Raw genomic sequence first — 22,775 nt, forward strand, 5'->3', positions numbered from 1 at the left:
TTAAACTCCCCAGCCAGAGGCACCAGAGGCTCAGCCTCAGGGCTCTGCATTTACCTCTCAACCTCATCCTCAGGTCACCTACACTCACCTGAGCTGCGGGCATGGTGGACTTCTGAGCACCTCTTCCCTCGGGGCCATGGCTCACCTGTCCCTTCTGCCTACAGTGCCTTCTTCTCTTTGCTGTCAACATTAATAGCCATCTTTCAAGACCCAACGCAAATGCCACCTTCATCATAGAGCATCCATCCCAGCCACAGATGTGGCCTTTTGTTGCCGGGAACCAATGTACTTTGTCCTTCCCAAGTCATCCCTGAAACGGTGCTCTGTGTTTGAATGCATGTTTGTAGTTAAAGCACTCAGAGGGCATTTATTCCCAGACTTTTGCATAGTGCACACAGTAAGTACTCAGTAAATACTGGGCTAAATGGAATAGGCAATCCAGCGCTACATCTTCAGATGGAAGAGAGAGCAAACTCATGCTCCAGGAACCAGCAGGGCACACATCTCTTCTGTCTTGTCTTTTTTTTTAATCAGTATGGGCAAACCATGAGCTCAAGGAAAAGCTGCCTGAATTGCCCCTCCCTTCCTCCTTGCAGCTACATAGTTTGGCGTCCCTCCTAGAGAGGTAAGAGCAAGGTGTGACAGGAGAATTTTCTTTTGCTCCACCCCTTCTCTTTTTCCCAAAACACAGAGTAGAAATTCACCTCTGACAGCGCTGCTTTCAAGCTCCTGCAGGACAGGACACACACAGACAGGACACATAGCACCCGTCATTCAGCACACGTCAGCCTCGATGGTGCAGACAGACGCCACTCTCTCCAGCATGAGGCACCTCATCTCCGCGCCCCACGCTGCCCTGGTCCTCAGCCTGGTCTTCGCCTCCTTCCACTCGACTTGCTTGGCAGGTAGAACTGTGAGCTTTATTCTTGGCCACACTGGGAAGGGGGCGGGAGGGAGGGTGGGAGGGAAAAAGGAGGAGGATTGCTTGGCTAGGGTTGGTCCTGCATAAAGGAAAGAGGAAACAGTCCTTTGTCATCTGAAAGATTAGGCAGGGGGTGGTGGGGTGGGGTGGGGGTATTCAAAGTTTACTCCGTCCTCAGCTAGAACAGGAGCAGCCACCTCTGTTGACCTTTGTCACAAAGAAAGATGAAAAAGCAGTCTCTCCCACCAGGGAACAAAACCAGCCTAAAATGACATCTTTTGGGGGCTCTTTCCCGGTTGCTCTTTTTCAGTGCCCTGGGCTGTCGCACTTTGCAATGCTGCCTTTGAATCTCATCCCCTCACCTCACGTCCTCTGTTCCTCCCCTGGCCCTGTGCTTTCTTTGCAAATTTCACAAAACCTTAACTCAAGAAAGCTACCATATGCTGAGTACCATTCTCCCCTGGGCACAGGAGATGCTGGATTATTGCCCTGTGGAGGCTCGAGGGGTGGAGGCTATCCTGTCCTGCCTTCCCAGGCTGGTTAGGTACACTCCGGTGCTCCTGGCTTTGGTGTTGCTCTTACACTCCCCTCAGAACACAGCCCTGCTCCCTGACAGTCTCTTGCTCTCTCCAAACCAATCCTCACTGCCCCTCACCTCAAGCCTATATCTATTTCTCTCATCCATACAGTCTCTCCTGTGGAGGTTCAGAGAGCGTGGGCTCTCAAAGCCAGTGAGCCTCAACTCCACTCAGGCTTGCACAACTTACTAGCTGTGTGACCTTGGGCACATTACTTACCTTCTCTGTGCGCAGTTTCCTCATTCACTACATGGGGATAATCGTAGTGCCGACACACAGGGTTGTTGTAAAGATGAAATGAATGACTACAGGTAAATACATTCTAATAAACCTGCTCATAGTAAACAATGAGTGAATGTTAGTACGTTCATTTTACTGTCCAGCATAACTCCTCCCGGAGTAAGAGTGCTTTATTTCTTTCTGTATGACACTCACGGTGACTTGTTTAGCATACAGCCTCAAAAAACTTGACCAATTGAATTGCACTGAATAACCAGGCCTTCCCAGCAGCCTTTACTTTGGAAGTGACTCCAAGTGGGACCATTCGCTGGTTGGCGCTACTGATCAGGGAGGAGGGTAATGTTTAGATTCCTAGCAACTTATAACTAGGCTATTCAGTTTGAATCATATAAAATTGCTGATGCTGAACAATTTTTGACCTACAGAAATGGCAATTTCATATGGTTTCATCTAATGCTAGTAGCCAGTTTACTAGGTGTTTTTCCACTCTCTTGTTCTAGACAGGGATCACCTCCAGTCTAGGGTAGAGAGGAGGTGAAAGTCAGGGCCAAGAAAGTGATCTGGGTTATAAGGGGCATTAAAATGTTGAGAAATCAATTTCCCCAAAACAAATAAAGACCAAGCTCTAAGCCATTAAGCTGTAAATAATTTACAGTAACAATCAGATTGCATCAAGGTAATTACTTTTGGTAGGACATCAGAGCGGCTCGGGGGTGGGTGGCATAAAATTAGTCAGAGCAGCAAATTCAAGGCTTTGGCTATTCAAGGAATTTCTTCCTACCTGGTCCTGCTATGTGACAACAAGCTCCTTTGAAGGACATGCTGACCTAGAATTAGTAGGGCCTTAAGAGTTTCCAAAACCTTTTTTTTTTTTTTCGCATTCCCAAGAAGCAGACTGAACAGCAACACCATTTCCAGAAAGAGTCTTCAAAATTGGTCTCTTGGTCTTAACCAACCTAGGTTAGGACGAAACTTAAAAAAGTTTTTTTGATGGTGGAAATGTTCCACATCTGTGCTGTGCTTCCAATTTAATTTTAATCAATTTAAATAGCCACCAGTGGCTGACATATGGGACAGAGGGGATCGAGAACATATCTCTTCTTATTCTGTTATGAGAGGGAGTGTGGGAAACAGCTTTCCTTCCTTGGAGATCTTTTTGTCCATCTCCATAACCCCACCTCACCTCCCAAACTCTGACAGAACCGGAACAATTCCTGCTGAAGTTCCTTGTATCATGGGGCTCCATGCTTGTTAATCAAGGGATGATTCTAAGCGCTGCATATTCTAGCAGCCTCTAGACTTGCCTGTATGGTGTTTAATATTTTAGATAACCATCTTCCTGAGTAATAATACTATTACTGTCAGAAATCAAGAATCAAAGTCAGATTTCAATGTATCCATCTGCACAGAAAGCAGCTAAAATAGAGCCTTTGGAAAGCTGTATATAGCAGGTCCTTGGTCACTAATGACGATAAGAAATGGAGATAAAGCATCTCTGAATAAGAACAGACAAGGATAGGAAAAGGGGACTGACGGTACTAGTTTGCGAGCACCGCCATAGTGAAATACCACAGACTGAGTGGCTTAAACAACAGAATTCTATTTTCTCACAGTTCTGGAGGCTCCAGGTGCTGGCAGGGCTGGTTTCTCCTGAGGCCTCTCTTCTTGGCTTGCAGATGGCCACCTTTTCGCTGTGTCCTCACATGCTCTCTCCTTTGTGCGCGCACCTCCCTGCTATCTCTTCTTCTGCTTATAAGTCATATTGGATTAGGACCCACCCGCACGACCCGATTTCACCTTAAAATTACCTCTTTAAAGGTCTTACCTCCAAATATAGTCACTACTGGAGTTAGGACTTCAACACATGAATTGGGGGAGGGGGGGACACAATTCAGTCCATAACAGGGGTAGTCACTACTGGAGTTAGGACTTCAACACATGAATATGGGGGGGGGGGACACAATTCAGTCCATAACAGGGGGTTGGCTCTGTTGCATGAAGCCTAGACTGGAACTTCTGTAATGATCATAATACTCACTGCTGATTTACAAAAGAGATTTCAAACTCTATGCCTGGGAATGGCTTTTCTGACTACTTCCAACTGTCTCCTGTCTTTATTTCCAGAAGCAAGCAGTAACCGCAACTCAACCTTGACCACCCACCACCCAGACCCTGAGACCCTGGAGCAGTGCCTCAGTAAGTGTCTGCCAACTGCCCTAACCCCAGAGCTGGCCCTAGGTCTGGAGGGAAACAAGTTCCTGGCTTTCTTTTAATGGATGTCGGTAGCTGAGTGCCAGCCTGGCCTTCCTGTGCACTCGTGGGGTTTGTTCATGGCCCCAGAACTGTTGGCAGAGTATGTCTAAAAAGCTATCTTGGCCTTGGCGCCCATCTAGGCTCACAATTTTTGTCTGGTGGTTTTAATGACCCGTTCCCCAGGACAGCAGCCAGAGATGCCGACTTCAAAAGCTTGTGGAAGTTTGGCAGTGGGAAGACCATAAAAATCAGCGAGTCCCGTGTCTGCCCAAAGCAGGAGTTTCATCTTGTACCCTTTGCATATTTCTGTTCATCCTCTACTTGAATACTTCCAGCCACAGAGAGGTCGGTCCTTTATAAAGCAACCATTGTTACACATGTCTAATTCACAGAAAGTTTCACTTTATTCTAATTCTGGCTTCCTTTATTCCACCCTCACTGACCAAATGTGTTCACTTCTAGGCACTTACAAAGGACAGTAATAGGTAATTATACGTAGAGGTTCAGAACATGGCTTTGCAGTCCTACAGTCTTGGGTTTGAGTTCTAGTTCTGCCATCTCGTGACCTTGGGCAAGTTATGGCCTCAGTGTCTTCATATGAAAGGGGAATAATAACAACTGTACGTATCACTTTGTGAGGTATGAATAAGGTAACAGGTGCAGAGCATTTAGCCGAGTGCACGGTCTGCTTTCGTAAAGGTGAGCTATCGTATTATGGTTGTTATTATGAATATTAGAGAAGGAGCTGGACGGGGCTGGTATGATGCTTCCTGGAACACTTGCTCTCTCTTCCCCACCAGATGTGGACTTCTGCCCGCAAGCAGCCCGCTGCTGTCACGTTGGAGTGGATGAGTACGGCTGGATCATGGCCGCCGTCGGCTGGAGTCTCTGGTTTCTCACCCTCATCCTGCTCTGTGTGGATAAACTGATGAAGCTAACTCCAGATGAGCCCAAGGATTTGCAAGCATGAGACGGACAATCATAGCCCCAACCAGATCCATTGCCACCCAATTATGGATAATTGCAGGCGCGGATGTGGTTTCTGTTCAAGTCATTTTCACCTTTAAACTTCCGTTACTTTTAAAAAGGAAGGAAAAATGATAAGGGGATCTAAATCAGGCAACACTTAATTTCAAAAGGCTCTCGGGCTTTCTGAGCCCTGATAATATCCTTTCTCAAGACAGTCTCTATGGGAATTGCTTCTACTTTAACCAACACTTTCTTCTGGGCTCCACGGACGGTGCACAAGAAACATGAGACTAAGTCTTTTAGTCAACACATTTGAAATTAAACTCAGAACCTTTGTACCAAAAACAGGCCGTTGTTATCTGTCCCTCAGTTCAGTGCAGGACATCAAAAGGTCAGGGTCATCTCTGCCACCCCCCCGGCCCTCACCCACACATCTAATGCTTCTCCAGCTCTTGTCTCCAGAATGGGAATGGGCTAGCCTGTCCCATTCTTGCTGCCACTATCCTGGGTCTGGCCTTCACTACATCATCCCTGCATTATTTCAGGAATATTTCCTTTCGTTCTCGCTGCCTTCAGGATCTTCCTCCCCGCATATCACTCCCCACGGGCAGCTGCCAGAGTAGTGTTTTCACTCCCCTGCTCACAACCTTCCATGACTCCTAATAACGGAAACCTCACAGCCTGGCTTTCAGCTCTTCTCACAAGCCCAACCATCTTTCCAGGTCTGACGCCCAGCGCAGCGGGTGAAAGGCTCTGACTGGCCCACCTGGTGTCTTCCATTTCTCTGCTGCCTTCCAACTCCATCTCCAGAAGGAAGACTGCTGCTCAAAGTCCAGCTCGAATGCTTGCTCTGCCCGGAGCCTTCCTGATCATCATGGGGGCACTGGAGCTGCTGTGCCCTGAGATGCAGCCGTCACAGATGGACCACCTCACATCCAGTTTATACTTCAGTGTTTGTCCAGTGAATGAATGAACGAATGAGTCCCTGTCCCAGAGAACTTAAAACCGTCACTGGACATCTCCATTTTTCTATAAATGGTTGAAAAAACCAACTTCTGAAGAAGCCAGTTGGTTTAATTCCTGTTCTCTCAATGAGTCAGTTTGCATGAGGATGTCTCCAGTTACTGTAAACTCTGCCAGTGGGGTCGGGAGGAGAGGAGGGCGGGTTCATCAGAAGGAAGAATGGACGAAATGCCTCTTTATGAAACAATTTCTGCCCTTAGTTAGGAAACACGTACTTAGATTGGATAAATAATCAAACTACAAAAGAGGGAAGTGAGAAAGGCCTCTGAAATAGGAAGAAATGTTTTCTTTAGATGGCAAATGACTCAAAGCTGCCCAACGCTCTTTCAGAAAATCTAAACTTCCCTGATGATGGTGGGAACTAAAAGGATCGCTTTGCTCATGATGAAGACCCAGATAGTTTCAGAATCTCAGTTGTTGAATCAATAAAAGGGATGGATTTATTGTGCTTAAGTGTTAAGTAAGCATGTGAGCAAAAGTGTCTGCAAGATGCCTGGTGCATATTGGGGAAATATACATGAGTCTGTGTTCCACTGTTTTAGAGATTCAAGGAAAGTGTTTCTACAATATGTGATGGTTTAATTCCTTAGCGATCAAAAGACTCAGCAAGGAGCACACTTTGATGTCACATCTGCAAGCATTTTGTAATAAAACAGTGTGACATTGTGGGAAGAGCACTGGCTCCAAAACGAAAAATAAGAAGGGAAATTAAGATTTATTTCTGGCCAGCATGATCAGAAATAAGTCACTATCTTGCTGAGCGTCAACTTTCTAAGAGGAAAATGTAAGACTTGAACCAAATCAGTGATTGCAAACTCGTAGAGCTATTTGAGGTGTGGCACAAAGCGGGGAGCCCGAGGCCCCCGTCTTGTTTATATATCAGATGTCCATGGTAAAATTTCATGTGCTGCTTTAAAAAGCAGAGTCAGAGCACCGGTGGGTGTCTGAGATCCCCTCCAATGTGGGGCGACATGTAAATTCTAAGACTACATCAAAATGAATAATTATGTGTAGTCGCTGCCATGGCCACATTAAAATTTAGGCATTTCGTGGATTGCTTTCCTTTCATCTGCCCAAGAGGAAGCTAGACTAAATCCAAACAATCACTCTTTTCTTTGAGACAGGAAAGAAAGATGGTTATATAATTTGATGATAATGCTTCCCAGATGCTTTATCTCAGATTTTTCCTCGGCATAGAATCTATTCCAGCACAGCAAAGATGTGTCAATAAATGAAAAAGGCAAACCCGAGGGGGGAAAAATCAAGTATTAACTTCCAGGGGTCTAAGTTTCCTGGTATAAAGCAGTAAGAATTGCCCAACTGTAAATGTACTTTTCCTTGGAAAACTTTGCCTGTAGTAATCAGTGCTGTCCTCAGCACATTTACAGGCTGTGTGACACAGAGCCCATACTCTTCCAGACATTTCTGTATCAAAATATCTTATGCAGAAATAGAAGAGTAAACATTAAGGTGTGGCACAATTATTTGACTGTAAAAATCATTTTTAAAGCTATTCCTTTTTATATGCATGATACCCCATGACAAATAAACCAAATACAGAATTTTCTATTAAAAATGAAATGCTGTACCATGCATGATTACTCAAAAACAAGTCTTAGGCTAGCTTGGGCCTCTCTTCCACACAAAAAAATATGTAAGCATGTTTTTCAACTTAGAGAAATAACAATCTAGAAATGTTTTTGATGGAGACTAGCTTTCTCTGAACACTGGCATCTGTCTTGAAGTCTACATGTATCTACATATGGTGTAATTCCATGGTCTTCATTGGCAAGTAGTAGGAGTGCCTTGTCCCACCTTGCGTCTACAACCAACCTGCAATCTACACCTGGTATCTACAACCAGCCTTATCGGGCGCCATGCCATCCTCCACACTTCCAGCCTGATCTTGCTGTCACATAAATAAGTGATCAAGTCATTGCTTTGCTGAAAATCCTCTGGTGACCCCCACAGTGGACAGAATAAAATCCATGCTCTTAGGACGACCCACAAGACCTTCTGTAATTGGATTCCAACGTTTCTCTAGCTTTTGCGTATTCTCCAAGCAAACCCAGTTTTGAATTATTTCAATTCCCTAAATATGCCAGGCCCTCTCTATCCTCCATGGCTCGTTTCTGCTGTTCACACAACCTGGCACACCCCTCCCCATGACGCAGCTTTGCTGTGAACCAAGAGAAGCTTACATTTTGGGTCCTTTAATTGTATGCCCCGCCCTACTCAGAGACCCTCTACCTAATTTTGTAATTCCTTTTCGTTTGTTTGTTTTTTTAAAGGAAGGCCCTCTAATTGTATACATTTTAGGTCTCATAAACCTGGACCAGCCCTTGCTCTTTCCCACGCCTTTCCCTTTCCTGAGTGGACTCATTTGGTTTATGGGAATTGGTTTTCCAAGTCAAGCTGTGTCCTTCTCCCTGGATGGACACGCACACATGGACACATGCCTCACCTCAGTGGCCTGTGCTCACATCCAGGACAGCCCGTTAACAAAGACTCTGCCTTGGTCCAAACTCTAGCCAGCTTCCTCTGAGTCCACTTCTCAACCTTGGCCTATAAATTCTTAAAACACCACAGGGAATATAGTCAATGATATTGTCATAACTATGTATGGTGTCAGATGGGTACTAGACTTATCGGGGGGATCACTTTGTAAGGTATGTAAATGTCTAATCACTATGTTGTACACCTGAAACTAATATAATACTGTACGTCAACTGTAATTAAAAAAATAAACATTTTTTTAAAAGGAAAAATAAAAAAGACTTAAACACTAACATAGCATCTAACAGCACAAGGCCATATCCCCAGGATGACCCCAGCCCCCACTTTAAGTGCCTGAGACAGCTCAAGGTCGCCAAAAAAATTCATTGTTTGTTCTAACCAACACCTGATAGTAAGATCCTGACCACTCTTTCTTAGAGCATTCGCTAAAAAGTGTTTAGTTGTGAATCCTTCCTCTATCTCTTTGAGATGTATAGAGCTATATTTATACATCTGTATCTCCTACAGTTCAGGGCCTGCAAGCTATTCCTTTAAACTGTAACCATCAGGAAGGCCAGGGCCCCTGTCTCCTAGTTTCTGTGGGAGGACAGAATCCTAACTTCGACAACTGTCAGCTAGTAAACATAGCTGGCCTACTCAGCCCTTACATTGACCAATTCTTTGTAATTTCTCATTTCCCTGACTCTACTGAGCCCCCACAAACAACCCCCACCCTACGCCCTCATCCTCCCTCTAAAACGCTCAGTCACCTCTGTACAAATCAGAGTTGAGTTCAATTCATGTGGGACCCTCTACCCACTGCAATAGTGTATTACTGATTAAATCTGTCCTTATCACTTTAGTGTCTGGCTTTGTTTATCTTTGACAACAGCGCACGCACTTTGGAAGACAGTATCCGCCTGCTTGACTTTCTCACTGATGTCTCTGAAGGCAGGGACTGTGTCTTTAACCTCTGAGTCCTCCCACCAGTGCCTGGATGTGCAGCAAAAACGCAGGAAATGTTTGATGAATTAGTGACTCAGAGGACACCCAGGAACGTGGCTTGTGCAAATAACCACAGTGAAGCAACAGAGCTTGGAAGACAAAGGAGAAGGCTCTTGAGAAAACTTGGGATTTGAGGTTGGAAAAAATTTAAATTATTGTTTCTATAAGTTTATGATTATACATACTTAAGTCATTTGTGGAAATGAGTAACTGGCAAGTCTACCCAACAAGTTAATTGTGTGATGAGAGACTAAATATACAAATGGGCAAGGGCCAGCCCATATCTAAAAATAGTACTTTGACCCACAATCTGTAGCAACCAGGCCAGCAAACCAAACAACCTCCGTAACAATGGGCCCAAACAGGCAGGATTTAAAAACTAACAGCTTCTGTTGACTTGATTTGTGCGCCCACTTCCAACTTGGGACCAATCAGAGAAAGCCAAATATGTACCCCTAACCAATGACACAGGCTGCCCCACTCTGAGTGTCCATACACAGATGCCCCAGGCCTACAGCTTCCATGAGGACACACCTGAAGACCCGAAGCTTTCCCCCTTTCTCACTAAAAAGCTTTCCCACTCCCCTGCCTGCCTCTGCCTCTGCCAAATGTAAATGGTGGTGGCTGGCTCCCTTCCTACAGCAGGCTCTGAAAAAAAGAGCCTTTGCTTGCTCTCATTTGGGTAGTCCTTTGTTTATACTTCCACAGTGACTATTTGTTGAATTCTTTGTTAAGACATCTGTCCTGTTCTTTGTACCTTGAAAAAGATCTCTTACCTCGGAGAATCCTGTTACCAGGTCAAAATGAGGGAAACTGCTGAGAGGGGGCTGCACTGCGTCCCCTCAAATTTCATATGTGGAAACGCTAACCCCTAGTACCTCAGAACGTAACCTTCTTTGGAAACAGGGTCACTGCAGACATAATTAGTTAAGATGAGGTCACACAGGAATAGTGTGGGCCCCTAATCCAATCTGCCCTTACAGAAAGGGGAAATTCAGACCCAGACACCCACACAGGGAGAACGCCATGTCAGCATGAAGGCAGGCCAGGTGATGCTTCTCCAAGACAAGAAAGACAAAAGACGGGCAGCAAACCACCAGGAGCTTGGGGAGAAGCCTGGAGCCGTCTCCCTCAGGGTCCTCAGAAGGAAGCAACTCTGCCGACACCTTCATCTCGGCCTCCAGCTTCCAGAACTGTGAGACGATACGTTTCTATTGGTCTCAGCCACCTAGTTTGTGGTCCTTGGTCACAGCAACCCCTGCAAACTATTACACGATGACAAGGAGTATGAGTTTTTGAAAACAGAGCTCTTTCAACCTGAAACCAAGTGTGCTCAAGGGCTTGTAATGTATGGACCACCGACATGGAACCAACTAGACAACTGGCAGAATGCAGTTCCCTATGGAGCTTCCAGCCATGGGAGAGTGGAGGGATTCACCCTCTGTGACAGGACGTGCCAGGCAGCCTTCCTGCACGGCCCGATGGCCCATCACGGCTCTCCTCTCCCACATCACACACTACCTGCCCAAGAACAAATCAGGCGGTGGACACCTTGCCCTGGGAGATGCGACCAGACGTGATGGATGTCAGCCCAGAATCACACACGTTCTGTGCACCGCACACAGGCATGGCTCCCATCCAGACTTACCTGTGTGAGAGCTGGGGGCAGCAGGGGGAGGGGAATGCAGCAATTCAGGCCTCTCGTGCAAGTCGTGGGGCAGCATGAAGCCCCCTTCTAATCCTTGAATCAACCCACACTCCCCACGAGGCTGTGCACACACACACACACACACACACACACACTTTCCTCCCCAGCTGCTCCCTACAAGGCAGAATCCACCTCTGCCTGACTCTACATAACCCGGGAGAGGACATGACATGTTTGAGAGGCCCACGAGGGTGTCCTGGGATCTGGGGTACACAGGAATAGGAGAGGAGGTGAGGGGTAGGGGACCAAGGCGGCTTGCTGCCCGCTGGAATGGGGAAAGCCCTTGTGGGGTAGCTCAGGTTGTTCATAACTCACTCAGTTTTCGTTGAGGAATGGGCACCTTTTGAAATTTGCATGGAAGTGTCTGTCCTAAGGGCTGCTAAAACCTAAGAAAAAAGAAATGACACAAGAGATGTAGTGCTTGGCTTCAATTAAGGGCTTGTCTGGTACAAAGCACACTTGTTCCGTAGCATATTTGCAAATGCATTGTTTCAACTGTACTGAAAAGAAAGGGCTAGAGTTCTAAAAAAAAAATTCTTGACTGCAAACAATAATCAATCGTGGCAAGACCCATAAAGCACCACTGAGGAAGAGAACACAACACAGATGGCAATAGTGACTGACAGACCGCAAACGCGGAATTACATTCCTCTTTCCCACTAAAGAGACAGAACCAAACAATGCAATGATCATATTTCTTTCATGAAATGTTCATTTCTATCAAGAAGGAATAGAAGTCAAAATGGTTCTATAAAGATAAGTAAATATCTCTTTTCACTGGTTGAGCAAGTGGATTCTTTCCCAAGTTGTGTATTGTTATACAAAAGCAATATAAGCAATATGTGAAGTATAGGGAATTAAATTATATTTTGGAAAATTTTTGAATCAAATATTCTTTTGAAAATGGACTGACACGCTATCAAACCATGAAAAGGCATAGAGTAACATTAAATGCAAATTACTAAGTTAAGGAAGCCAATCTGAAAAGGCTACATACTGTATGATTCCAGCCATATAACATTCTAGAAAAGGCAAAATAATGGAGACAGTAAAAAGATCAAATGGCTGTGGGGAGGAAGGGATAAACGGGCAAAGCACAGAGGATTTTTAGGGCAGCAAAACTGTTCCGTATGATACAATAATGGTGGATACCTGTCATCACACATCTGTCAAAAGCCATAGCCGGTACTTTCCCCCCACTTATCTGGACATCTATGCTGAGGATGTAGCTCGTCACAGCTCTCAGTTCTCGTCCCTCTGTCATCATTGGCCTCTGCAGGGTCCTCATTTTACTCTTTATGCACTTTTACCCCCATTCCTCTCTCTCATTCTCCTGCTCCCATCCCCTAAGGCAGGTGGGTCCTTTATGTGCTCTTGTAAGTGAAGAATTATAAATTCAGGTGTTTTGAATTTACATAAATTAGATCTCCTCCTGCCTCTGACTTTGTTCATTTAATAGCAATGTGTTTAAGATCTATTTACCTTGCTATGTCCATACGTCCAGAGCTTCTAGTTGCAGCACAGAATTCCAACGTGTGGGCCCCCATGGTTCACTTCTCCATTAGCTAAGAGACGCATTCCTAGAAGGTCTCCATGTCCCACTTCCATATCACCCTAACAGGGAAATCCTCACACACTCCCTTTGTGGGCCTGTGAACATATTTCCCTGGAAAAGATTGCCAAAGGCAGTAATGCTGGCTCATAAAAGAAGCACATTAATTAAACTAAGTATTATGTACTAACCTGCTTTTAAAATTTCATTCAGTTGCCCCAGAAATTGAAATTGACTTTTGTTTCTTTCTATCTTCCTGTTCCAGGATAGACATCAGTTATGTCCATGCCTCACCAAAGAAAAATATATACAGCATCCCTGTTATATGTTGAATTCGATTTACTGAATTCAATTTTACTTTGAATCTGAAGACAGCATTGCTATTAATTTGTATCCGAGTTAGCATTTTTCTTTTAATGTGGTTTTTTAAAACGTTGGCTGTAAATAAAATTCTAGTCAAGTGTGTGTTTTATTTGAATCAAGAAAATAAAATGTGCCATCGTGTTATTCTATTCCTGGGTCCAGGAAAGATTTTTCACCTTTAGATATGCCAGGATCATGCCAGGTTTGGAGCAACGTGGAGAAACTTTTTTGTTCAAGAGAGCAACTCAGCAATTGACTTTTTTGGAACATGAGTGAGACGCCACAGTGTTCTTCCCAGAAATGAACCAAAATGTAGATCCTGCTGGTCCATCCTAAAAGTCTGTCCTAGGAACAAGAACATACAATCGAGTGGGTTATGAGGCTGAATGACAGCCATGTTACATGCTGAGATGGTGAGAAAACCTCAGACGTGACCTACAAGGCTTATACTGGGGGCATTTCAGACCACTGTAACTCTGCACAACAGTAGAATGCAGATGCCAGGGAGGAAGGGAGTTTTAATCATTTAAAAAACTATGGTCAATATTTTAAAATAATTTTCATAGAATGGATATACCACGGGAAGAGTTCAATCTTTCCAGGAAACAAATGAACCTCCCAGAGACGCCCAGTCCCTCCAGCCCATCTCAGGATAAAGTGTGGAAGGCAGCCAGCTCAACGGGAATAAAGAAATCTCTCACCTCCCACCTTCTCAAGGGCGATTCCCTTTGAAGAGCCCTAGGGGTGGGGTGAGGGTGGCAAGGATCCAGGTGGGTAAGATCTGTGGGGTGGGGAAGAACTGGCATATAAAGTACATCAGAGCTCCACAATGGTCTAAGGGTAATAATGATAAATTTTTTTTTTTACCCAGAGATGTTTAGCTTCACATTTATTGTGATTTACATAAATTATTTTTATGTGCATTGTGGGTTTCAATGTAACCCAAGAAGATAATGTGAGTTGGCCAAAGTCTGAGTTGGCTCAGCTTGATTTAAAAAAAATAGAAAAGGATCCTTTCCAGGCTTAAAATTCTCTGCTTTAAATCCTTATCAGCAAGACTGTCTGGGATACTGGGATAATATAGTGAGTCAAAGAATCTGAGTTGGAAGGGACCTTAGAGGCCAATCGCTTCTCTCTCTCTCTCTCTCTTTCTCTCTCTCTCTCTCACGTGCACACACTTAACCACACATCAACGATCATCCGTCTTTGCTTGATGATATCTAATAAATGATGTTAACACTATGAGAGCCCCTTAAAATCCATATATACCCAGGAAAACATCCTCATTTTATGACTATTGCTGATCATTTGCCTAATAGAAAAATAATTCAAAGGAAAAAAAGACAGGAAATAGTCTGGAACAATAATAGTTGTTTATACTTTGCTATTCTAGATAATGTATCATATTGGAAAAAGAACCCTAAATATCAAAGGACAAGGTAATGGTAAGACAATATTGCTATGGGGTATTATACAGATGTAAAAAAAGACATCATACTGTAAAAATTATGTGGAAACTTTTGTCAAATTATAAAATGTTTAAAAAGTCTATAAATATAGCTCTATTACTCAATGCTAGTGATGGTACAATGAGATGTATTCTGAAAATGGATACTGGACATAGAAATTGGCCCAGATACCTGAAGAGACATTTCTCCAAAGAGGATTTACAAATGGCAAATAGACATATGAAAAAATGCTCAACATCACTAACCATCAGAGAAATGCAAATAAAAACCACAATGAGATACCACCTCACCCCAGTTAGAATGGCTATCATCAACAAGACAAATAGCAACAAGTGTTGGAGAGGCTGTGGAGAAAAAGGAACCCTCATCCACTGTTGGTGGGAATGCAGACTGGTGCAGCCGCTATGGAAGGCAGTGTGGAGGTTCCTCAAAAAATTACAAATAGAATTACCATATGACCCAACAATCCCTCTCCTGGGTATCTACCCAAAGAATTTGAAATCATTTATACATAAAGACACGTGTGCTCCAATGTTCATTGCAGCTTTGTTTACGGTGGCCAAGACATGGAAACAACCAAAATGTCCTTCGATAGATGAATGGATAAAGAAGTTGTGGTATATATACACAATGGAATACTATTCGGCATTAAGGAAAGATGATATAGGAACATTTGTGACAACATGGATCTTGAGAGTATAATGCTAAGCGAAATAAGTCAGACAGAAAAAGCAGAGAACCCTATGATTTCACTGATATGTGGTATATAAACCAAAAACAACAAAAGAACAAGACAAACAAATGAGAAACAAAAACTCATAGACACAGACAATAGTTTAGTGGTTACTAGAGGGTAAGGGGGGTGGGGGGAGGGAGATGAGGGTAAGGGGGATCAAATATATGGTGATGGAAGGAGAAATGACTCTGGGTGGTGAACACACAATGGGATTTATAGATGATGTAATACAGAATTGTACACCTGAAATTATGTAATTTCATTAACAATTGTCACCCCAATAAATAAATTAAACAAACATACAAAGAAATTGACCCAGATTTCTGCGAAATAATTGATAATATGGAATAAGACCCTTTGAATGTATTCAGACCATTAGCCTCAGGAATTTCAACTCTAGAAATTTATTCTATGGAAATAATCTTAAAATTAGATAATTTTTATGCAAAGATATTTAGATACCATTATTTGTAACAGCAAAACTGTAAACTGTAGAAACCACCAAATGTTTAACTTTGGGGAATGGTTACATTATGCAGAAAAAAATATACAGCCCCTTCCTTCATGTGAGGATACGATGAAAAACCTGCAACCCAGAAAAGGGCCCTCACCCTACCAAGCTGACACCCTGATCTCCAACTTCTACCTCCAGAACTAATTACACACTTCATATTTAGACAAGAATGGCGAAGGAATCAGCAATTCCTTGGCTGAAATGTTAAGGAAGCCAGAGTGCCAATGACAAATGTTTCAGAGAAACAAATATAATCAAGTTATTAAAGGAAAAAAGGTTTTTAGTCAAGAAACTCAGATACATGGAAGCTATGAGATTTAAAAAAAAAGTGATAAATTACACAAGAATTTGGAAAAAAGTATACATAAACATAAAATGATGGATAAAAATGAGTCTATAATGACATTAGACAATGTGTATTGCAATGCTAATGAAGACAGGATAGAAAATTGTGTATATAGTATGTCCCTCAACTAGGCAAAATAAAATATCTACGAATACATAGGAAGAAGCCTGGCAGGAATTCCACCAAAATATTGAGGGCTGTTGGAGTAAGTTGCATAGTAACTGGGCAACACTAAGGGGAATTGTGTATGTCTGGGTGGCACATGTGTATGTGTGTTTAATTATGAATTAAGCACCAGCATCTCTCCCGGGTTTCAATCCATCATGTAAAGAGCTTGGAATTCTGTTATAAGGTAAATGTACTACCTGTAAAGTAGTATAGCGCTATTTGCAAATGGACTTGGATTAGTCATATGTATATTGCAAATTCCATAGCAACTGCTTAAAAAGTAAAAACTGAAGTAAAATTGATATACTAAGAGAGGAGGGAAAATGGAATGATATAAATACTGAAAAAGACAGAGAAGGAATAAAAAGAGTGGAAGACAAAAACAAACAAACAAACAAAGAACAAGGTCAATGAATGAAAACAGTAGCAAAGATGGTAGACATTAATCCAACCATATCAATAATCACTTTAAATGTGAATGGTCTAAATACACCAATTAAAAGACAAGGACTATCAGAAAAGATTTTCAAAAAAAACAAGACTCAACAATGTACTGTGTACAAGAAACCCACTTTAAATATAAAGACAAAGACAGATTTAAGGTAAAGGGATGGCAAAAAATATACCATGCTAACACTAATAAAAAAAAAAAGCTGGAGTAGCTATATTAATTTTAGACAGAGCAGACTTCAGAGCAAGGAAATCTATCAGAGATAAAAAGAACCACTACAAAATGATAAAGGGGCAAGATTCCCAAGAAAACATCACACTTCTTAATGTGTATACTTTTAACAACAGAGCAACACAAAATGTGAGGCATAGTTCTAAATACTAATAGAACTGCAAGGAGAAACAGATGGATCCACTATCACATTTGAAGACTTCAACACGTCTCTATCAGTAACTGATAGACCTGGCAGGCAGAAAATCAGTAATGACATAGTTGACCCGAACAGCACCATCAATCAACTGACCTAATTGACATCTATAGAATACTTCACACAAGAGCAGCAGATTACACATTCTTCTCACGCTCACATGCAACATTCACCAAGATGGACCACATTCTGACTCATAAGACACACCTTAACAAATTTAAAAGAATAAATACCACCGTGTCACTCGGTCATTTTGTTATCCCAAATAACAGATACTATTGATCTGAATGTATCTTACTCGCGCCATGGAAAATGAAGCAGAGTTCATTTTTAAACAACCACAAGATTAGACAATTTACTGGGAATTAATGTTTTGCTACCTACTTAAAAAAAATCCTTGAGCTTATAAATCTAAAAGAAATGGCAAAGAAATATTCACTTGAAATTATTTTTCTCAGAACCAAAAAGCTTGTCAGTTTTTGCTTATCTACAGACTAACCTGAATGCGTTGTGTTATGTTCCCTCCTTTGCACAGTGAGATAATATGCCTGCTCCTCCAAAAGCGACTTTGCCCATTATGCTCTGAATCCCAGCCCTTTTCCCTTACTTCTCTTTCTTCTGCATTATCAGTACGTACTAAACTCCCACCCCATGGGTCATCTCCATCAGCACAAACACATCTGATACCTGTCATTTTAAGGTTCCCAGTTAGCAAATAAAAAAAACAGATACCTAGGTAAATTTGAATGTCACATAAACAACAAAAAATAGTTTAGTGTGTGTGTGCCATGCACTAAAAAAGAAAAAAAAAGTATTCCCCGTTTACCTGAAATTAAGATTGAGTTTCCTGTATTTTGGCAACCCTATGTCACTTACCCTACATCCCTACCTACCAGTTACCACCTTCTCTGCCTCCCTTCTCAGCAAAATGTCTGAAAAGAGTGGTCTAAATTTGCTGTTCTCTTCATTCCCACCTCTTAGTCCTCCTTCATTCCCCCACCAGGCTAGCCTCTTTCTCTAGCATTTAACTGACACTGCTCTTGTCAACATCCCGAGGACCTTCATGTTGTTTATCTACAGCCTCCCAAGGGAGCAGGGAATTTGTCTTATTCTCCAATCTATTATAAATTCCCAGCGCTTACGACAGTATCTATCACATAACTTGTACTGAACATTTGTTTAATGAATTCATGCACACATCAGTAGTATTATCATACAATCTAGTCAGTGTTCAGTGCGTTTACCTGCTGTTCCATGAGTCTCAACATCGAAATTGGCAGTTTGCTCTTATGTACGAGGAATATACCACGTTCTAATTGTAGAAGTAGTTTTTAATATGCCATTTACATTTATAAACCATCCAACTTTATTTATATCTACTTTTCCAAGACATACTAAACCGTATCTTTTTCTCCCTTAGTTTAATGACATAATCAAACATAATGTAGTGGGGGGATGGAGTATGTCCCCATCATACTGACTCTGGGGAGAGCCGGAGCTGGTTTTGTTCAGTCACATCCATCTAGGTTTAACCTTCCACATCGCTGGCTCAGGAGTCTTGGAAAAGGACCAAGTAGGCTGGGTGGCCTCGGGGCCCAGACATGCAGCCCTTCTATTGGAGGACAGGTAAGGAACAAGGAGTGTCGTGGGCGGGAGGTCCTTACCAGAGGCTGACAGGAAAGACTCCTAGAGAAAGGCTTTTTCTGTGTTGACCTACTGAGACACCTGTTCTTTCAACTGGGCCAAGACCTGCTTTCTCTGAGGTATTAGTTCTATCTTCCAGAATTCCATAAAGCAAGTCACCCCCCTCTTCAGGGTAAACACCTAGTTTCTTGATTTCTTTTTGAAATGACATGGTTTCCAGTCCTGCCATTCTGGTTCCCCTTCTCCCAGTCTCTCCATCCAATTCATAAACATTCCGTTCAAAATATGGCATCTGTATTCTTCAAAGAATCAGCAGAGGAGATAGAAATTCTTACATCCGCTCACTGGGGCAATATATTTCTGTTTATAGTGCCTACGGCTGTGCTGATCTTTCAAATATCCCCCGTGCTCTTAATCCCTGGCTGGTCAGTGAACATGCTCAAATCTCTTTCTATAAAGTCCTGTTAGACCATATGCATATCTTATCCTATATGCATATAATAGGTTTTTTTTTAAACCTACAACTAGGACTTTAAATTTAGTAGGAATATATGAAATTTTGGTGTTCTGGGCTTGGGTTTTAGCCTGTCAATACCATTTTGAATTCTGATAGCCACCCATCACAATACCACCCCTCTAAATTTTGCAGCATCTGAAAATTCAGTAACTTTGAACCCAGGGACGTGAAGAGCATACAAACACTAATTTCTGTAGTCCAGGGGCCAGTAACCTCCGAAGGTAAAACCTTAATTATCTAGAAAGCGGTTGAGGCACAGAGGGCTTTGTCATAGGCCAAACACATACTTTTGACCCTGCAGAAATAGTTGAGATGCTACTCCTGGTCAACGTAGGGGGAGGAAAAGGGGGCCAGCCTGGGCAAAAAACAGTATGAAGAACTGATGTGTATGCCTAGTTAGCCAGTTAAGGAGCCCCACACTGAAGAAAAAGACATCAAGGCAGACACATGTGACAAGGGTCCCTGTAAGGCAGTTTGTGTGCCAAAGCCTCTAAATTACCTAGTGTGAAAGCCAAAGACTAGAAATAGAATATGGCTTTCTGGACCAGGCCTGCCTAGCCATGAAGTCTTCTATCTCAGCTACAAATACTCAGAAGGCCCTGCAAATTTCCATGAGATCATGAGGTCAGTTGAGCAGTGACCCCACTGGAGTACAGAATTCGGCACAAAGGGGTGGGATCTCAAGGTCATGGTGCCATTTTCTTCCAGCAGTTAAAAAATGCTGTCAATCCTTTCCAGATTACATCCCACACCAGTTCCAAACCTTTGGCCATCCTCCTCATCCTCCCCATGCCTTTGTATGCTTTAAATCCAAAGCAATAGCTTATTGTAAGATCAGTTAGAAAGCAAATCATCCTCATGAGTCCGGGTCACCAAACAAGATTAACTTGGCTATTTATCTATTGAAAACAAAAAAAAAGAGAGAGACCAAAACTTACAAAAAGTTTGATTGCAGTATCACTGATGATGGAATTATAGTGGTTTTATTTCCTTCTTTTTTGCTAATCTGCATTTTGACCAGGAAAGGTAGAGCAAAAAAGGTTAGGGTTAATGGGCTACATACAGTAATACAATGTTGTGATTTAAGCTTGGCTAATCAGGTGTTTGTTTGTTTTTAACTTTACTCCTAGTTTGTGAATCACATCTATCTCACAGAGAATCCAAAAAGAACGGTATCAGAGAACCGTAAAACAGCGATCCAACATATACTGGTTCTTGGACTTGAAATCCAGGCAGTGATTACGCTCATCTCTCACTTAGAGCTTTAGGGGGACCTGAGGGGAATAACCGCTTCTGGGTTCTGCTAAAAACAGAACATCCCTGCTGCTCTTTCAAAGCAGCCACAGTGCAGAACTACGGTTGGAAAAAAAAGATTAACATTCATGTGTCCTGAAATGCGGCAACCCCATTTTCGCTTTCAAGCCCTTTTTTTTTTTTTAAACACACTCTTTGTACTAATGTTTCCTTTAGAAGAATCTCAGAATTTTAAAACGCGCAAAGAAACCACTGATTGGGGGTATCTCATCACATTACAGAATCAAACTCTAAGTACTTACACTAACGCGTATTTTCATGGTACTTATACTCGTAGAACCAACCATGCGTTTTACGCTTCTGTAATGCTATCCTTTGGCACAAGTACAACAAATAGTTCAACTACACAAATGTGGGTTAGATGTGTGGCTGTAATTTTTCAAGTCCACACCACCCGAGAAATCAAAGACACACCACCCCACTTATTCCCCCAAAGGGTGCAGAAAGGCAAGTGTGAGAGATCTTTAGAGGAAGAAAGTTATAAGATAAATAGTGCACAGTCCAACAACGACGAAAACATTTCATTAATTATCTAATTCAGACACTGGAGCAAAACATTTTTCTTCATATTTCCTATTGTTTCTTATTTTCTTCTTACCTTAAGCTGTGCTTTGGCGGGTGCAACGTGGCAGAGGCGAAAGAGGGATGTCCAATTATGCGAATTATGGTTTAAATTCATTACTGTCAACTCAGTGTTCAGGCTCAGGGCGTGGGACCAGCCTGACCTTAGCTGCTTCTAGTCATTCCTTGTTCTTCTACCATTTTGAACCTATTTACATTCAGGGCATATAAGATGTCTCAGTGGAATGAGTTGTACCAGTTAGTCTACACTGTGTTTTAGTTTTTAATCTGAAACTGTATTTATTAAAACAAAGATATATTAAAATTGTCATAATAACTACTGCTTCAGCTATATCTAAAATATTGGAGAGTATCTGACCATTGGGTGTGCACATGCGTATTTTTCAATTCCCTTATTTTTCCTTCAAGGATTTTGGGTTTTGTCAAATGTGCTTAAACTTTCATAATATCCTTCTCCGTTGTTTACTAGTATTTTTTTGTTTGTGTTTTTTTTGTAACCTCTTTAAACACTTCAAACTTTTTTTTTAAGGCTGTTTCATACTGCTCTATCTGCTCTAGGTTTTAGGTTTAAATTCTCCTTTTGGTCGATCCTTGGCCCTGAACTCTCCTTCCTGAAGACTTATTTTCTGCAGAGACTTACAATTGTTAACTACGGTTTCAACTTCAGCAGGAGCTGGCTGCCCCGTAAAGTATGGCAGGTTCTGGGTAATGGACACCCAGAGCAGGCTCATATTAGCCTCTGCAAGGGGAGGCCTTTGTACCAGATTAATTTAAAAACCATACCAGTACTGAAAACGATTCATTTAAGAACTGCGCCAGTTTTTAAATTGTTAAAAAATAATTTTAGATTTAGAGAAAAACTGCAAAAATAACGTAGTGTTTCTGTATACCTTTTACATTGCTTCCCCTAATATTAAAGTCAAGTAACCAATAGTAAAGTTAGCAAAACCAGTAAGTTAACCTTTGCACAATACCGTCAGCTACACTCTAGACTTTATTTGCATTTCACCATTTTCCCACTGGTTACCTTGTTTGTAGTTCCAGGATCCTATCCAGGTTTTCACATTTCATTCAGTTATGGTCCACTGCATTTCAGTTCCTTTTCAAGGGGTTCTTATTTTCTTAGGTTTCATAAACAACTCCCGGTTTACCCTATTACCTTTCCAGAGTGTACAGACTTTGATCTTCTCATTTGTCTTTCTAGACTGTAGAGTCCTAATCTTTTAATTCCAAAATGAATCTGCTCTTAGTGGAAGCATCAGTTTGATTAGCAGGTAGCAGTAAAGCAAAACATGCGTAGAAAGGAGCGGCACTAGCCAATGTGAGTGAAAACAATTCTGCAAATTCCACATAGTGAATAGACTACTTTCAACTTCATTCCTTGGAAAATCCAAGTACTGGGTTTTCTCACCAGGGACACAAAAATTACAGACCGAAAAAAAAAAAATCATCTCATTCAACTTTCACATTTTACAAACGAGAAAACGCTCATGTTGTA

General features: G+C 42.2%; 2 protein-coding genes across 14 annotated transcripts in view; one reads left to right on the plus strand and one right to left on the minus strand.

Moving 5' to 3' along the window:
* ATP6V0A4 (ATPase H+ transporting V0 subunit a4) overlaps positions 1–2,335 on the minus strand; it is a 63,558-nt gene extending 61,223 nt beyond the window's left edge. For 2 of the 12 annotated variants that reach the window (XM_081038277.1, XM_081038274.1), the window contains exon 1: positions 705–1,960. The gene's annotated coding sequence lies outside the window, so the exon portion shown is untranslated. Of the gene's footprint in view, positions 1–704 lie in introns of all 12 variants that reach the window. The other 10 variants (XM_081038265.1, XM_081038263.1, XM_081038264.1 and 7 more) reach the window with 9 other exon arrangements.
* TMEM213 (transmembrane protein 213) lies at positions 629–8,742 on the plus strand. Of its 2 annotated transcripts, XR_013992575.1 has the most exons (4): positions 629–905; positions 3,865–3,936; positions 4,794–5,020; positions 5,685–7,556. XR_013992575.1 is itself a non-coding variant. In XM_081038286.1 (3 exons), the coding sequence occupies exons 1-3, from the start codon at positions 794–796 to the stop codon at positions 4,961–4,963; spliced, it is 354 nt and encodes a 117-aa protein (XP_080894412.1). In that variant the 5' UTR covers positions 629–793; the 3' UTR covers positions 4,964–8,742. The 2 variants fall into 2 exon arrangements, 1 of the variants encoding a protein (XP_080894412.1); XM_081038286.1 differs by having other exon boundaries at positions 4,794–8,742.
* Positions 8,743–22,775: the final 14,033 nt, after the last annotated feature.

This window comes from Rhinolophus hipposideros (assembly GCF_964194185.1).
Source record: "Rhinolophus hipposideros genome assembly, chromosome: 25".
In the NCBI taxonomy this organism is placed as follows: Eukaryota; Metazoa; Chordata; class Mammalia; order Chiroptera; family Rhinolophidae; genus Rhinolophus; species Rhinolophus hipposideros.

Coding starts and splice junctions, on each gene's coding strand:
- TMEM213 (XM_081038286.1), top strand. CDS start 794: ATGGTGCAGACAGACGCCACTCTCTCCAGCATGAGGCACCTCATCTCC. Junction 906..3,864: donor CCACTCGACTTGCTTGGCAG/GTAGAACTGTGA, acceptor CTTTATTTCCAG/AAGCAAGCAGTAACCGCAAC. Junction 3,937..4,793: donor GACCCTGGAGCAGTGCCTCA/GTAAGTGTCTGC, acceptor CTTCCCCACCAG/ATGTGGACTTCTGCCCGCAA.